The 17,142-nt window shown below is 55.2% G+C and overlaps 1 protein-coding gene across 1 annotated transcript in view; it reads right to left on the reverse strand.

Moving 5' to 3' along the window:
* Positions 1-15,040, reverse strand: part of KIAA1614 (KIAA1614 ortholog) — a 35,855-nt gene extending 20,815 nt beyond the window's left edge. Inside the window, exons 1-3 of the mRNA XM_025377407.1 lie at positions 14,637-15,040; positions 10,705-11,651; positions 9,893-9,956 (exon numbers count right to left, since the gene is read on the reverse strand). Of these exons, the coding sequence (XP_025233192.1) occupies positions 9,893-9,956; positions 10,705-11,651; positions 14,637-14,686 (1,061 nt within the window). The 5' untranslated portion in view covers positions 14,687-15,040. The remainder of the gene's footprint in view (positions 1-9,892; positions 9,957-10,704; positions 11,652-14,636) is intronic.
* Between the last annotated feature and the right edge of the window lie 2,102 nt (positions 15,041-17,142).

Genomic DNA, 17,142 nt, shown 5'->3' on the forward strand with positions numbered 1-17,142 from the left:
GAAAATGGCCCTGCGTGGCTCTGGATGGGGGCTGGGGAGCCAGCCTGGCCTTGGACATCTGCTCAGGCACTGGAGGCAGAGACCTCAAGAGAATCTAGAAAGGGTGGGAGAGTCTCCAGATTATTCTATTGTTCCTTCCCCAGGCAGACAGCAGGAGCTATCTGGGAGGAGGAGGGAGAAAGGGCTTGGGGTTGTTGGGCTGGGCCTGTGCCCAGACAGATGGTCTCTCCACGCATCACCTCTCTCTCCTTCTGTCTCTCTGCACCCACACACAGCACCACACTAGTTCCCCCTGCAGATGCAAAGAATCAGGGCTCTGTCCAGCATAGATTGGGCCCTTTGGGGGAATGGCATTTTTATAAATCCTGGTGTTTTCTTGCCTTAGTCCCAATCCAAAACCATTAGGCACCAGCTCAGGGCTCACAGGCTCAGGGCTGAGAGACATTAAGCTGGACCCAAACCAAGTCAGCAAATGGCTTGATTTTCGTAATAATAAGGGTCCTCCACTAGCCCCCACCCCCTACCAGATGTGCTGCCTCCCTGGCCAGTCCAGAGTTGCAGAAAATGACAGCAGTCCTTTTTCAAAGCTGTCTCTCAGCCACTGACACACAGCCTGCGCTGGGTTACAGCTATAACAGCAACCCACAATCTCCCACTGACAAGCCGTCGTTCTCCACGGAGCTTGCTCTCCGCAGCCAGGCTGGCCGAGGGCAGGTGTTCTCTCCACTTGACAGATGAGGGTGTCCAGAGCAGAGAGGAACACTGGCACATTGTTCAAGGTCGAACCTCAATTGCAAGCTGAGCAGAGCACACAACAGCCAGCCCACTGCCTCCAGCGTCGTTCCGCACCCTCTGTCCCCTCCCGCCTTGGGTCTCAGGGCAGGCAGAGGATGTTTGTGGCTGGGGGCAGACACGCTCTTCGGGGTAACTTCATCATCCCCACTGGCTGCCCCTGTCCTCACCGTCACATATGCTGGGCTGTCCTCAACAGTGAGGGTCCACAGGGCTCCAGCAGGTCCTGATCTCAGACCTGCAGCCCCTCACCCCCCCCGTATTCCACATGAAAAAGGGGCCTGGTCCTGACTAGGGGAAGGGCCCAGGCAGTTTTCTTGGATGACAGAGATGTGAATGGAAATGGCACAGCTCTGAAGCCTCCAAGGAGGGCTTCCTTGGACATCCTTGGACAAACTCTGATTTCTTTTCTTGTTTCCTTTTCTTTTTCTTCTCACTATTTGCATCGAACCCTGCTTTGAGGCCGCTGGGGAGCAGGAGGAGACTGCTAGAAGAAAGGCACCATCTGTGCCTGTGAACCCTGGCAGGGCCCAGGCATGGCTTTGGAACAAGGAGGGCTTTACTGGAGTGATGTGAAAGCGAATCTCCAGGCCCGCTGCCCCATGAAGCCTGCTTTGGCAGGAGAGGCCTCCCTCTGCACAGCTTCCCGAGCAGACAGCTCCTCCAAGGTGGCTGAGAGCAGCTGTGCTCCCTGGGGCTCTTGCTCCAACAGCAGAGATAATGAGGTTACCAGCCCGGAGAGGCGCCCCTGCAGCCGTGGGCCTCTGGCTGCCAGCCCGCACACTCGGAGCCTTCCGGTGACAGCTGTGGTTCCACGGCTGTCGGAGGGCATTTGTCACAAGACTTGGTGGGCAGGCAGGAGGGCGCCCAGGCAGCTGGCCAGATGCTGCCAGGATCAGCCTTGCCCCCAGGTTTTTAAGCCATTTTCCAGCTTTGCTATTTCCTTTCTGCTCCCTCCTCTTGGAGCTGTTACTTTTTTTTTTCTCTCATCAGCTGTCTTGCTTCAGTTCCTGGCAGACAAGCTGGTTCTCCACTGATTAGAAAAGCAGGGCTTTTTAGGCGCCTGGAGGCATCCATGCAGTACCACACTGAGCACAGAGGAGTGGCAGTCACCTTCACAGCCTGCAGCCAAGGTCACTGTGCACCCTGGGGAAGCGGGGGCCTGACCAGCCCTGTGGAGAGAAGGTGGTCTTCCTCTGAGGCAGGGAGTAAGCAGGAGAAATGGGGTGGGTGCTGAGTCTGTCCCGTCTCACTGCCCACCTTCAGCTCCCACAGTTGCTCTGGAAAATTCCTAGAAGGGCTGGGGTGGTCAGTGCCATGGCCAGGCAAAGGCAGTTCCCACCTAAGAATAGACAGCTTTTGCCACTCTCTTGAAAGCCTGCACTTCTGGAGCTTATTAGCTCAGAGGATGGAGCATAGGAATAAAGTGGCTGAGTGCTTTTCCTCCCTGGGCCTCAGTTTCCCCAGCTGCAAGCAGTGGGGACTGGAGAGGGGAGAGGATTCACATTGCTACCCTGTGAGCCCAGATCTTTGGCCACATAGTCTGATATGCCATAAGGTGGGGTATGGGATTTTGAGGTTCCCCCCTTGGGGGAGGTCCCACAACAGATGTTTGGCCCCCACCAAGTGGCAGAGCCTGTAAAGAGCTCATTGTTGAGGAAAACTAGAGTTCCATTAGCGTATGCTGGCCCTTCCCCCACCCCTCCAGCCACCTGTGTCCTCCACTGGTTCACAAGGACAAAGGGCGGCGTGCGGTCCCCTCCTGCTCTGGGTACTCCCGTCTCGGCCAGTTTCCTGGTGGAGGGACAGGCTTAGCTATGGCTTTGCTCTCCCTCCAGCCAGCTGGGGCAGGAGAACCACCATTGCTCTCCTAGCCAAGGAGGTCAAGGGGACAGAGTGGCCTTCTTCTGCAGCCATCAAAATCCTGGATTAAAATAATAAGCTCAGCGAGTCTGTGTTCAACCCTTTCAACTCAGGTACATGGATGGAGAAATCATTGGGAATATACAGGGATCTGCCGCTTCCCAGGTTCCAGGATGCACCCAGTAGAGGGAGAATATGGAGCGTACAGAACATAGAGAAACTTTTCTACTTAGCATTTGTTCCATGTTTGTGTATTTGAAAGCTTTCTGATGACCATGGATAGAGCTCTCCTACTGTGATTCTGTGTGCAATTTTCTGAATGAGGGGAAGTGGAAAAGGTGCACCTGGAACTGGTCCTATGTCATGTGCTCCATGAGGGCAGGGACCTAGCCTCAGACTGTCAGCTTGGTTGCACCAGTCCCTTCTTCCCAGGTCTGCAGGACATGGACAGGACACAGCCTAGAGTGGCGGGGAAGTGTGTGGCTTGGGGGCAGCCTGCCTGGGGTTCTACCCTGGACAGCCACTTCCTAGCTGTGTCACCCTGGCAGGTTACTTAGGAGTTCAGCCTCAGTTTCCCTATCTGCTAAATAAGGGCCCAGTTGTTAAGATAAGTGAGAGTGGCTCCTTTAAAAGAGATGAGCTCAGAGCTGGGCTCTTGGTAAGAGTCTGTAAATGTTAGCATTTATTATCATTATTTTATCATTAGCACCATTGTTTTGTGAAATTACTCTCACCCCCTTACTAAGCAAAGGATGGAATCCCCGAACATGTACTAAAGTCACCTGCAAAGAGATCACCTTGTCATCAGCAAGGAGAAGGCATATTTGAAGTGACAAACACCATCTTGTAGCTGGAGGGGGCCTGGTGGCTTTGCTCTGGACTTTGAAAAGCCTTTGACAGGGCTCCATAGAAAAGGTGGCTTCCATAGGATAGAAAACAGGAGGTGGCCGGCTGGTCGTGGAGGAAAGCTGACTCCCAGACAGGCAATAGGCCCTCCTGTCAGTGGAGAAGGAGGAGTGGGAGTCCTTAGGAACGGCAGCTGGGAGAACCCACCTCCTGCAAGACCTTCGAGAGGATCTGCGTGGAGGCCTGCGGTGTGCACCTAAGGCGCCGACTTCCGAGGACAGCAGAACCACCCTGTTCCTGCCTTCTGGAAGATGAACAGATTCCCTGCTGAGCCCCAGAAGGAGGCTTCAGGCTGCCCCTTTGGTGAGAACCTCCTGGCCTCAGGTGTGGGACCTGGGTGGCCACAGAGGAGGCGGGTATCTGAGATGCCCTCAGATGGGGGACCAGTGGCCTGTTTAACTCTGGTGGGCAGGGGAGAGGGTTTCCTTTCCTAGAATTTCATATGAGCTCCCACAAGTTGAATGGCCTTGGGTAAATGGACTTTCTTGAGCTCCTTGATTGGTCAAGATTGGGACCATCATGAGATTTTTCATGTGTGGTGTGTATGTGGGTGTGGCAATGACGCAGCATGGGACAGGGTATCTGGAGGCTCCAGGTGGCACTGGGTTTGTGGTAGGGCTTCCTTCTCCACCCAGGGTCAGACACTGGGAGCGTGTTAAGTATCCGAAAACATTGTTGGGGGGTTACATTTAATTTTTTCTTTTGCTTTAGTCTCGGTGGGACTGGGAGTGGTAAGGGGGCTTTCCTTTGTGCGTGTGTATCAGTGGGGTGGGATGGGAGCTGGGGGTGGTAAGGACAGGCAGGGGCTCAGCCGTTCTTGGTTACACCCATGCCCTGGGGTGTTCTCAGGCACCTCTATAGCCCTGGGCATGCTGGGGTGGTGCCAGAGTGTCTCTTCTCCAGCACTCAGCCGGGACTCCCCATGCCTCCTTGCTGAGCCCTCACTCACACTCTGTACTACGTGCCTCTGTCAGACATTTCTGAGAGCCTTTTCCCTGCACACACTTGCAGGCACTGGGTCCCGGAGACAACAACAGCACAGTTCTTGCCCCAGGAGCTCAGGGAGGAGATACACCAGTGCCAGCTATGGCTGCAGCCGGTGCAGGGCACAGTGAGAGCAAAAGTGACCAGTTCCATGTGAAATTGTTCTGGATCACACCCAGTGGCTGGCTCGCAGGGGAGCTCTGTGCTTCTGTGATCTAATAAATATGGATTTGATCCCTGCTCTTGGCGCCTGGCACACAGCTCCTAAACCCTTGGAATCTCAGGAATGATCAGAGTGTCTTTTGTATGGTAATGAGACGGCTGGTGGCTGAGCGTCCCTAGATAGCTTCGGGATGTGGGCTGGTCACCAGAAAGACCAATCATTTTGAGGGTTGGAACATTCAGTCCCACCCCCTAACCTCTGGCAGGGGAGAGGGGCTGAAGTTTGAGCTGACTCCCAGTGGCCAATGATGTAATCAATCATGCCTACATAATGAGGCCTCCACAAACACCGAAAGCACTGGCAGGAGAGCTTCGGGACAGCTGGGCTTGTGAGGGTTTCTAGGGGGTGGTGTCCCATCTCCTGTACCTTGCCCCATGTCTGTCCTCACGTGGCTGTTCGTGTCTTTTGTAACATTCTTCATAAGAAATAGGTAAATGCAAGTCAAGTGTTTCCCTGCATTCTGTGAGCCGTCCTATAAAATTAAACCCAAGGAAGGCACAGTGGGAACCCCGATTTATAGCTAGTTGGTCCGAAATGCAGGTCACAACCTGGGACTTGCGATTGGCATCTGCAGTGGGCGCAGTCCTGTGGAACCGAGCCCTCAACCTGTGGGGCCCGATCCTATCTGCAGGCAGACAGCGTCGGAACTGGGTGGAATCAGAGGGTAGCCAGCTGGGTCGGCCAGAGCGTTGCTTGGCGTGCGGGAAACACCTGCGCACGCTCTGGCGGCTCGAGGCGAAGCGCTCTGCGCTGTGTCGAGTGTGTGAAAGTAGGAAAAACATTTTGTTTTTTCCCATCTCAGTTTCCAAAAATGCTAATTAACATATTAAGCTTTAAAAGCCTGAGATTTTTCTCACAGCTGTGGGCCTGACCACTTAAACCACAGGCCAAGCCCCTGAAATTCTTTAGGGCTGCCTGTCTTTAACTTAGAGTCTAGAAACTGCTTCAGGGGAGGGAGTTTTGACCCCCCAGGAATCCCAGCAGGGGCCTGAAGATCGGGACCCACCCTCCCCTCTCCTTCCCCCTCCCCTGCCCCCCCGTGGCGTGTGAAGTGTTTTGGTCCAACGATCACTCACAGGGGTTCCCTGAAGGGTGTGTACACCGGGGACTGGGCTTGTGGATCCCCACAGAGGCACGACTCCACCACATGAACGAGGGGAAAATAACCTAGGATGTTCCCTGCGCTTCCCTGATCACTAGGGCACACATAAAACAAAACGGAGACCTCTGCTCCCTTCTCCCCACAGCGACCAGTAACTAAAGGCCCTGCAGACACACTGAGGACCTGGGGCCTCCTAAATCACACGCACACACAGAAGGTTCTGATTTGCGTGACCTGGGCCACGCAGCAGCACTGCCTCCATGGAGATGGCCGAGGAGGCCAAGGGCCTAGGGCCGGCCGCCCTGGCGTGGGCTCCTGAGCCTCCGAAGTGGATTTGGTGCGGGGTCTGGAGCCAGCATTGCCCTGATTGCTGTGCTCCTCACTGTCACACCCTTTCACTTGCACTGGGTTACTGGGATCCTAAGGTAATCTGCGATCCCAGTATGTCTCTCAGAGGCTCAAGGAAGGGAAGGGGCCAGAGCTGGTACAGAGACAGTGAGAGCATGGCGCCCCCCATTTCAATGTCCTCCCACTTCTCTCTTATGAGTCCTTCCAGGCACAGATCCCCTTTGCCCTCTGTGAGGCCCAACCTCTCACCTCATCCTCTCTCCCAAAATCCAAACCCCATTTCCTGAATCATCCAGTAGTGACCTAGGAGAAAAATAAGCGTATCCCATGGAGTCCATCACCTGCCCTTCTTTGCCCACACTGAGAACAGAGCAGGCTGGGAGGGGAAGGAGACCCCCAGATCCCTAGCCCAAGGCGTGGTCTGTGGGAGCAGGGACAGGGCGGCTTGTGGCGTGCCGCACGATGGTGAGAGTGCAGCCCTTGGGGCCAGCAGCCCTGAGTGCGAATCCTAGCTCCAATACTTGGCAGCTGGAGGATCCTGGGCAAGTCACTTAACTCCCCCCAGAGAGGTCTCTCTGTCAGTGAAACAGGAACAATAAATACAATTTGTTATTAGGATATAATGGGAAAGAAGGAACAGCACTTAGCATAGCTCTTGCCACGGAAGAGCTCAAAAATGGCAGCTACTGGCATGGGCTTTTGCCTGCCACTGGGAGGCTCCCGTCTTCCGCAACTGAGCCTTCTTTTGCCCCTCATTAGAGGGGGCACAAACTTGGGGTTGGCGGTCAGGGGTCTCCTCCGCATCTGACCCTTAGCCTCTAAGGTCCTGAGTGCTTGCCACCCAGGCTGACTCCTAGTGACTGCCCTTCACAAGCCAGGCCAGCCCCAGCCTGCCCCCAGCCTGCCTGCTGTGTTGAGCTCTGCTGTCACTGTCACATCATGAGCTCCTTGTCCCATTGCCTGCAGAGCAGTAACCATTATGGACACCATCAGATGCATGCCGGGTTAACTTGGTTGTAATGATTATCTGATTGCAACACTTGACTGAATGTGAAGCAGGACCTCAAACCCTCAGAAGATCCAAGGGGCTCATGACCTCATGAGTGAGGTCCTGTGCTTTCCTCCTGCCAGAGCATGTCGTGACTGATATCCTGGGGCCCCCTTCGGGGTGGCCATCAAATGGTCTGCCACAGCCTCAGCATTCTCTGCCCAAGGTCCTAAGCCCCTTAGAACAGACAGTAAGCCCCAGAACCCTGGCCTCGAGTGGCACTCCCGGGGCATAGAGCTGAGGGAAGCTTGCCTTACTCCAGAGGTCTCTTGGGAAGTTCGTTGATGCAGAAGTAACATCAATCACTCCATCCTGCTCCGGGAGAGAGGGAGCACTGCATGGTCTTGGGGACCACCTTTAATGTCTGCCCAGGAGACGCTGGGATAGAGCCAGGCAGGGAACCCTATCTGAGGGGCTTCAAGACATGGCCCTTCAGCCTGGGCATCTACTCAGCAGGGACCTCACTGCAGAGCGCCAAGTGAGGCCAGCAGGGTACTCGGAATGACTCCCAAACAAGGTGTGTTTCCCCACAACACTCTGTGCCCTGATTGCCGGGCACTCTAAGGGAACATTTTGTTAACACTCTTTGAACAGGGTCCTAAAACTCGCTAAGAGACCTTTTCTCTCTCTCCACACACACAGGCACACACCATACAGTACACAGGTGCGCACACCCTGCCTGAACTCTGAAATGCAGCCCGTGGCTGCTAGAGGCCTGGCAGGTTAAACAACAGCCCAGAGACCCCAGTCCTGAGGCTTCTACACAAATACCATCTCCTCACAGCACTAAGGGAAAGTCCCTCCTTACCCCACGGTTGAGGTCTCCTCCTTGAAAATGAGTGGGCCTTATTCCTTAGTATGCAACAGGCTGTCAGGAGCTTTGGCTTCTCCTTTCAGCAGCGACCACTGAGCAGAATCCCCAGTGGCTGTATCTTCCCACTGGGCCCTTCCCTCATCTAGGGAGGAAGTGTGCAGGGGGTGGGAGCAGCTGCAGGCAGAGGCAGCACCACCTCTGCAGTAGAGGGCATCTGCCCCAGCCCTCTCCTCCAGGGCTCCGCACAGAAAGAGGGAAAAAGACAGAAGGCGACTTGAACAGGGGCAGACAGGGGAGCAGAGCCAGCTGAGGCCCACGGGCCTTTCTGCAGTCACGCTCCTCAACACTGTGGCAGGGCCAACTGGGGACCAGAGGAGGGCCTGGAAACAGCAGCCAGGGAGGTGGGGGAAGAGATACCTGGCGGAAGGGGAGGCAGCTGTGATTCCAAATCATAAATAGCAAGGGACGAAGGAGCCAGACATCCGCCTCTCCATCAGACCCTTAGGCAAGCAGAAGCCCAATCACATGAACCTGGGCTGCCCTTACTTGGTTAAGGCAGGTGCGGGGGTAGGGACTGCGATGGACTCAATGTTTGTGTCTCCCCAAGATTCCTATGTTGAAACCATATCCCCAGTGTGAGGGTGTTGGGAGGTGGGGCTTTGGGAGGTGAGTAGGTCATGGGGCACGGCCCTCATGAATGGGATTAGTGCCCTTCTAAGAGGCCCCAGAGGGCTGCCTTGCCCCTTCCTCCACCCGAGGGCACAGCAAGAAGGCACCATCTATGAATCAACCACAGGCAGTCCTCACCAGACACTGAATCTGCTTGTGCCTTGATCCTGGACCTCACAGCCTCCAGAGCTGTGAGCAGTAAGTTTCTGTTGTTAGTAAGCCGCCCAGCCTGTATAGGCTTTTTGTTATAGCAGCCCAAATAGACTAAGACAGAGGTCTGTCCACACTTTCTAGAGGGCGGTTCTGAGTGGGATTTGTGCAGGAGCTGCCTTACACCAGTGCAGCAACTGTGTCGACCTCTGCCCTCCGCAGAAACCACAAGACCTCGCAGAGGCTGACATCACCAGACAGCTGGGGAAACCTCTCAGCCTTGTGGACCAGGACCCTGGCAAAGACTGAGGCTGGGTTCAACCTCTGTGCAGGCGCCAGCTGCAGTCAGGCCTGCAGATGGCCCCACTCCCCCCTTGAGTGTACTCTTCTCACCCTGCCTGGCTCAGGACATTGCCCATGAAGGACAGGTAGTCCCATTTTCCCTGCTATACCTCGGTGGGTCCAGCTTCCCCAAAATATTTGGTGGAGGGGCTGGAGCGAAGGCCGCGGGATAGCATGGTAAGGTAGGAGGTGAAATCTTTGACATGATCCCAGCACAACCCCTTGACTGGGAACGGAATTGGGGTAAGGCTTTGTACATTTTCCCCAAGGATTTTCACACCCATGATCTCACTTCGGCCTCACAATGGTCCTGTGAAGTGAACCAGACAGATGCTATTTCCCCAACTTTACAGATAAAGAGGCCTGGGCAAGGGAAATGGCTCCATGGACATGGAACGGGGAGTTAGCAATGCGCTTTGTTCCCTGGTGGTTTTGCTTAAGTAGCAGAGAAGCACCAGCCTGGGGGATGTGGCGGTGGGGGTTACTGGCAGTTTCTACAGGGTCTCAGGGATGATGGTGTCCACTGGTCTGCTGGTGCAGGAGTCTGCCTGCCCTCTCATTTTGGGACGTCTCCTACTGTCCTGATGCTGAGTAAACAGAGGGACCATGGTGAGGAGGGAGGGAGAGATAATGTGGGCTCTGAGCTCTTACCTGTTCTGGCCGGAGTCCTGCAAGGAGGTGTCCAAGGCCCAGTCCACATCCCTGACTGGTCGCTCTAGGATCCAGAACAGAAGCAGAGATCAGGACAGAGCCAGAAACAGGGCTCTCAGCTGCCACGTAGTGAACACTGAGGAGAAGGGTTTCTCCAGAAGCAACTTACTCCCCAGATAAATCCAACACCTTGCCTGAAAATTGGAGGCCGAGCCTGTCACGATGATTGCTGTGGACACAGCCATATGCTGAGAGGACCACATGCCTGGGCTCAGGCATGCGGTGATGAATGAGCTTGTGAGATTTTGGAATGAGAAGGCAGGAGGGGAAAGAGGCTGTCCTCTCGGGTCTGGACACTTGTACATCCCATTGGTGCTACCGTCTGAGCTCAGCCCAGCTGCTAGAACGCCCAGCCTCCTTTTAGGAAGGGGTTCCTGTCTGCTTGCCCCACCAGAGGGTCCTCACTGAGGGTGAGGGCATGTCACTGGAGGGAGAGGCAAAAGCCACTCCGGAAAGGAATCCAAGCCGCAAGGAAGACATCATTGGCCTCTAACCCCAAGCACACAGGGTGGCCTCCCACTGGTCTGCAGGGTCATGGGGGGCTTCAGCAGACAGGCTGCCTGTGAGGCTGCAAAGAATCTATGTCAGAGCCAAGAATAAGAGGCCATCCTGATGATTCTGCGGACAGGCAGCTGTCAGGCTCTCCCTCCTTTCCTGCCCCATTCCCTCTGTGGGACCCCTTCCTCCCCTTTTCCTCCCTCTGGATTCCCTCCTGCTCCCTCCACCACCTGGACCTCCATAGTGAGCTTCACCTGGTGCAGCTGTGTCCCAGGACGGAGTCCGGGCGGGGGTTCCCGCCTTGCGGGGGCTCTGCCCAGAAACACTGAGCATCTCCTGCAGCAACAGGCGGTTTCTCTCCACCCGATCAGACAGGGACAAGGCACTGCTCCTGGTGCCCAGAGCCTCCAGGTCTCCAGCTCTCCAGCACTCGCCCAGCAGGGCTGTCCCGGGGACAGATTCCTCCTCAGAGGTCAGGGATGTGCTATCCAGATCTGCATCTGTGACCACACCATCTGGAAAAGGGGAGGACCTTCTTGTCCTCGGGCTGGGAATGTGGATGATTTTGTTACAAGGACCAGGATCCCCAGGCCGTCCGGGAGTAACTCCATGGATGGGGCTCTCTTGCAAAGAGCTGGGCCCCAGCAGCGGACTTCTCTTATGGTCAGGCAGCGTCCATTCGGCTTCTGGAGGCCACGGGCTCCCCCTGTTGCAGTATTCATGCCCAGGGGCAGGCGGCCTGGGAGGCCCGGGGCCCCCATCCCTGGCGGGTTCCTCCTCATTGATGCTGCCATCCAGCTGCCCATCAGGCAGGTTTTGGGTATGAGGAGCCACCACAGTACCTGGCAGGAAAGGCCCCTCCGATGAAGTCCCGGCTCCCCCTGCCTTGCCTTGTCTGCATTTGGGTTTCTTGGGGGATGACCGCTCATGGGAAGCAGAGCAAGGGCTCACTCCCTGTTTGGCTGCTGTCATCTTCTCCTTCAAAGCCCTCACCTTGGATTCCAGCACAGAGGGGCCTTGGAGCTGTACCCCCCATACTCTGGGAGGCTGGGGGGCCATCGGGCTGGATGTTCTGTTTTCCTGAGGGCAAGGCCAGGGTCTTGGGGGGTGTCCATTATCCATTTGTGGCTCAAGACCACTCAACTCCACAGCTGAGGTCCCCTCCATGGGGCTGGCTCTTCCACTCCCTGTCTTGGGCCCTCTGGAGGAGAAAACAGACAGAGCTCCTGAGACCCAGCACAGGACAAACCCCCACAACCTCCCGGGGCCCCAAAGTGTCTTGGTGTTGAGTCCTGTCCAGATGAAAGTAACCTGGAGACAGAGCAGGGCATGCCCTCTAGATCAGTGGTCCCCAACCTTTTTGGCACCAGAGGGACTGGTTTCATGGAAGACAGTTTTTCCACGTATCGGGGGCAGGGTGGAGTGCAATGGTTTTGGAAGGAAACTGTTCCACCTCACATCATGAGGCATTAGATTCTCATAGGGAGCTTGCACCCTGGCCCCCTCACATGCGCGGTTCACAGTAACATTTGTGCTCCTATAAAAATCTAATGCCGCCGCTGATCTGACAGGAGGCAGAGCTCAGGTGGTAATGCTCACTTGCTCGCTGCCACTCACTTCCTGCTGTGTGGCCTGGTTCCTAATAGGCCATGGACTGCTATGGTCTGTGGACCACTATTGGTTTGTGGCCCGGGGGTTGGGGACGCCTGCTATTGATAATGTGAAAGTGCTTTTTTAAAAATGCAAATCATTGAAGAGTGCAAATAAGTTATTATTGAATGTTTTCTTCCAAGTCTGAGTAGTGTTCTAGTTTTTCTATCCCCATTTTACAGATGGGCAAAATGAAGCTTCAGAGGACAACTAATCCTATGCCAAATGTGTACCACAGTGAAAACCAGGGTGATTTCCCAGTCCTTGGCCTCTTGCTTTCCTGAAGGGTAGTTTCAGTGGAGGATACCCGCATCTGCTAACAGGCAACATGCTCTTCCCTCTCCAAGGGGAGCCAATGAGGATGATGGACATCAGGAAGACACCAAGCAGGATCTGACCTCCGGTAGAAGGTGCTGCATCCAACCTCACCCCTGACCCTTGATGCCCAAGCCACAGGACCACAGTATGGGGTTGAGCTCAAAGGGAGACCTTGACCAGTCAGGAACGCTGATCAGGCATCTGCTCTATGCCAGGCGGGACTGCAAGTGCTTTCAAGCACACTGCCCCCAGTAATCCTGTCCCTAACAGAATGGCGTTATTGACCAGGCACGGTGGCTCACGCCTGTAGTCCCAACACTTTGGGAGGCTGAGGTGGGTGGGTCACTTGAGGTCAGGAATTCGAGACCAGCCTGGCCAACATGGTGAAACCCCATCTCCATTAAAAATACAAAAAATTGGCCAGGCGCGGTGGCTCACACCTGTAATCCCAGCACTTTGGGAGGCTGAGGCGGGTGGATCACTTGAGGTCAGGAGTTTGAAACCAGCCTGGCCAACATGATGAAACCTCACCTCCATCAAAAATACAAAAAATGTGCCAGGCACGGTGGCTCACACCTGTAATCCCAGCACTTTGGGAGGCCGAGGCAGGTGGATCACGAGGCCAGGAGTGCTTTGCGCCTGTAGTCCCAGCTACTCGGGAGGCGGAGGCAGGGTAATTGCTTGAACTCGGGAGGCAGAGGTTGCAGCGAGCCAAGATTGCGCCATTGCACTCCAGCCTGGGCAACAGAGGGAGACTCTGTCTCAAATAAATAAATAAATAAATAAATAAATAAATAAATAAATAAAATAAGTAAAAAATACAAAAAATTAGCTGGGTGTGGTGGCAGGCACCTGTAGTCCCAGCTACTTGGGAGGCAGAGGCAGGAGAATCACTTGAATCCAGGAGGCGGAGGTTACAGTGAGCCGAGATCCCGCCACTGCCCTCCAGCCTGGGCGATAGAGCGAGACTCTGTCTCAAAAAAAAAAAGGCTTTGTTATATACTTCTACAGATGGAGAAATTGAGGCACAGATTACAACACAGAGGTGCTAAGGGGAGGCCCAGTTTGGAATCCAAAGCTTCTCATTCCAAGCCCAGGCCTTTTCCAAAACATGTAGTGATCACTTAACCCTATTCCCCTTATTCCGTAAATGAGGATGTTCCATCCCCAGAGGTTGGGTGGCTTGCCAGCGCTGCACAGATCCTTAGCAGCATGGCTGATGTTTACCCCTTCACAAGGAATGAAGGTGAGCAGGGGTTTGACTCAGGGTGTTGCATGCATATCTACGTGCCACAGCATTTTAATGTTGATTCTAACTTCTGAGAAAAATGCAGCTTTAATATCATACATCTAGATGTGCCCTACTTGAAGTAAACTTTGTGCATAAAAATCCGTATGTGTATAAACTTCAAATTAGGAGTTATCCACTTCATAACACTGACCAAGGATTCACCACAAATTCTCTTAAATGGCAAGTCCCTCTGTAGTCGTTTATTACAATTCAATTTATACACAAGCTTTCAGGAATGCATACATTTTATAAAGCAAAATACACGTATAATGCGAAATGTCACATCAGTTTTAAGCCAGTAAAGTTTAAGGATTATCTTTAGGAGGACAGAAATAATTTGTTCTCTGAGTTAATCTAGAATGCAGCAAGTTTCTCTTTGCATCTCCTTCTTCTCTTCTAAAGTCCAATCCAGAAAACAGGGGATTAGAATGTAATATGAGCAATTTGTGTAAAGTTAAAAGAACTTTTTGTTTTTGGGGAGGCTGAAGCCAGAGGAGGCCGGGCTTGAGCCCGGGAGGTAGAGGTTGCAGTGAGCCAAGATCACACCACTGCACTCCAGCCTGGGCGACAGAGCGAGACCCTGGCTCCAAAAAATTAAAGTAAGAATTGTTAATGGGTGAACTGTGGGACAGCACGCCAGAGACCTTAAAGAAAGAGACCCTCCCACTGGAGTCCCCTGGGCATGGGCTTTCGGGAAGATGGGTCAGCTCGGAGCCGCCTGGTTCTGTGGCCCAAGCACTGTGATGTATTTCCTCTAACTCAGAGGGGCCAAACGAAGATGGACGTGAAGGGCAGGCCTCCCCACGACCCTTCCAGCTCTGAGCCTGTAGGAGGCCTGCTTCCCAGTGTCCGGGGCGACCTGGGCTCCCCACTCCGCCGCCCCGCCGGTCCGCCACCCCCGCCTGTCGTTGCTTCCTCTATACTCACTGGGGGCTGCTGCCCGCGGGTTTGGCCGCTGCCGCCTCTGTCCCCTCCATCCCTTGGAGAGGCCAGGCCCTCTCCAGCCCCTTCTCCCTCCCAGGCCCGCTGCTGGGTTCGGGAAGAGACTTCCAGCCCCGAATCCGGGGCCGGAGTGCGGCCCGCAGGCCTCGCCCCTCGGGGCGCGGCCGACCGGGGGTCCGGGACGGCGCCGAGGCCGGGCCAGCTCCCGGTTCTGCGGGCAGCCCCTGGTTCCCGGGTGGGTCCGGCTGGCGCAGCGCCCCGCGGGCCGCACTCCCTCCCGGCGAGAGGAGGGGAAGCGGGGTCAGGCAGGGAAGGCGCCGGCAGAGAAGGAAGTGGCATCGGCTGTCCGTTCGCGGCTTTGCCGTAGAGGGGAGAGCGGCCAAGCCCGCGCCTTCCCGGCCCGCGGCGGGCAGAGGGAGCGGAGCGCGGAGAGGAGGGGCCGCGGGAGGGGCTGGAGGAGCCGGGCCTCGGCCTCCCACCCCGCCCGGAGCCCAGCGGGGCCGCCTCTCCCGCGCCGCGGCCCAGGGAGCGAGTGCCCCCGGCCATCAGAGGCGCGGGAGGGAAGTCCGGGGCGGCCCCGAGCTTGGGGACGACGGGGCGGTCGCCAGCCTCGCAGGGCGGTGGCCCCTTCCCCGCGGGAAAGCGGGCGCGAGAGCGGAGGCGCGCGGGGCGCACGGAGCACGGGGAGCACGGGCAGGAGCTGGGGGCGCACCACGTTCTCGCCGGGCTCCGCGCGCCGCTGGTAACCCTACACCCAGGGCTCGCCTTTCGGGGTGGAAGCTGAGGAATGCCTTTTGTGTGGACAAGTTTTCCGGAGGAGCCGGCCGCCCTCTCTGTGGGGCCGTCCATCGCTCCGCGGAGCCGTTTCCTCCGAGACCAAGGTCGATGGTTCCCGCTCTCCAGAGGCATGAGGGAAACCCAGAGGGAACACGGTCCGCGCATTCCATCTGCCCCGGTGCCGGCATTGCCCGCCGCCGCCTTGGGTGGGGACCGGTTCTCAGGGTCCTGGGGACTCCCGAGCAGACCACTTTCCGCAGCGCAGGGCGGGGGTCGCAGCCAGGGGCCGCAGCCAGGGACACTCCCTGCAGCCGCGGCCCAAACCAACAGAGCTTACTTTCTCCTTCCACCCAGAGGGGGTGACCGAGCCTCACCTATTTCCAAGCCTAGTTTTTCACAGACGGGAAGCAATAAAAGTGGCCTCAGGAGATTCCGGAAATCTCTACAAAGAGAAAGTGCCCGTTCATCTTTCCTTCAGCCGACAGGCTTCGCTGTCAAGCATGGGGTAGTTGTGCACCTCCAGATGTCAGGACAGACACAGCAACAGTAAGGGCCGCGCAATGTACCCGTGCAGGTGAGGAGGGGAAGGAAGTTTTCTGGAGGGGCTGCCTCTTGAGTAAGGAGGGGGTTACTGTCACAAGGTGGGGAAGGGGCGTCTGGCAGGGCAACAGGAGAGCGGAGCCTGGGGAACTGTGAGTGGATTGGCCTCTTGGCAATTTAGGAGCTTGAAAGATTATCCAGTGCAAACCCTCTGGGTCACAGTACAGGCCCAAGGTTGTGTCAGAGGCTTCGAACCAGAGCGACTCCATCTTGTGTGAGGGTGAGGAAATGAGGCTGGGACTTGCTGGGCCGCATTCCCAGTGAGTTAGCTATTCACAGCTTCTAGATATTTACGGTTAAGAGGACAAATTAACGTTTACTAAACAGACCTAGACTTAGGAGTGTCCTGATAATCTTGAGAACAGACTCATTCCTAATTATGCTTTAAAGTTAATAATATCGATTATTGCAAAATATAGTAATTTAGAAAATTAATCCTTTATCACAAACCTTTGTAGCAGAGCACATCTCCCCATGATCTTTTTTTATCCTATGTGAGTATTAAGTATTGTACCTAGGGTGGACGCGTTCCTCCTCTTACTTTCTAGAACTCCCTCCTCTGTCTATGGAGTAGCTGTACTTTCACCACTTTACTTTCTTACTAAACTTGCTTTTGCTTTGCACTGTGAACTCACCTTGCCTTTTTTTTTTTTTGAGACAGAGTCTTGCTCTGTTGCCCAGGCTGGAGTGCAGTGGGGCGATCAATTCTCCCCCCTCAGCCTCCTGAGTAGCTGGGACTACAGACATGCACCACCACACCCAGCTAATTTTTGTATTTTTAGTAGAGATGGGGTTTCACCATGTTGGCCAGGCTGATCTCGAACTCCTGACCTCGAGTGATCCACCTGCCTTGGCCTCCCACAGTTCTGGGATTACAGGCATAAGCCACTGTGCCCAGCCTTGCCCTGAATTCTTTCTTGTGAGAGATCCAAGAACCCTCCCTTGTGGTCCGGATTGAGACCCCTCTCCTGTAGCGGTTACACAGCTCTGGTGACAGGTGGTTTCCAGGGTCCTGGGTGACCTCTTCCCTCCCCAAAACTCACCATGTTCCCAGAACAAGAAGTTCCTCTAACAAAGCATTGGCTGCTTTTGCTTCTTAGTATTGATTGCTTCA

Source organism: Theropithecus gelada, chromosome 1 (genome assembly GCF_003255815.1).
Source record: "Theropithecus gelada isolate Dixy chromosome 1, Tgel_1.0, whole genome shotgun sequence".
Classification (NCBI taxonomy): domain Eukaryota; kingdom Metazoa; phylum Chordata; class Mammalia; order Primates; family Cercopithecidae; genus Theropithecus; species Theropithecus gelada.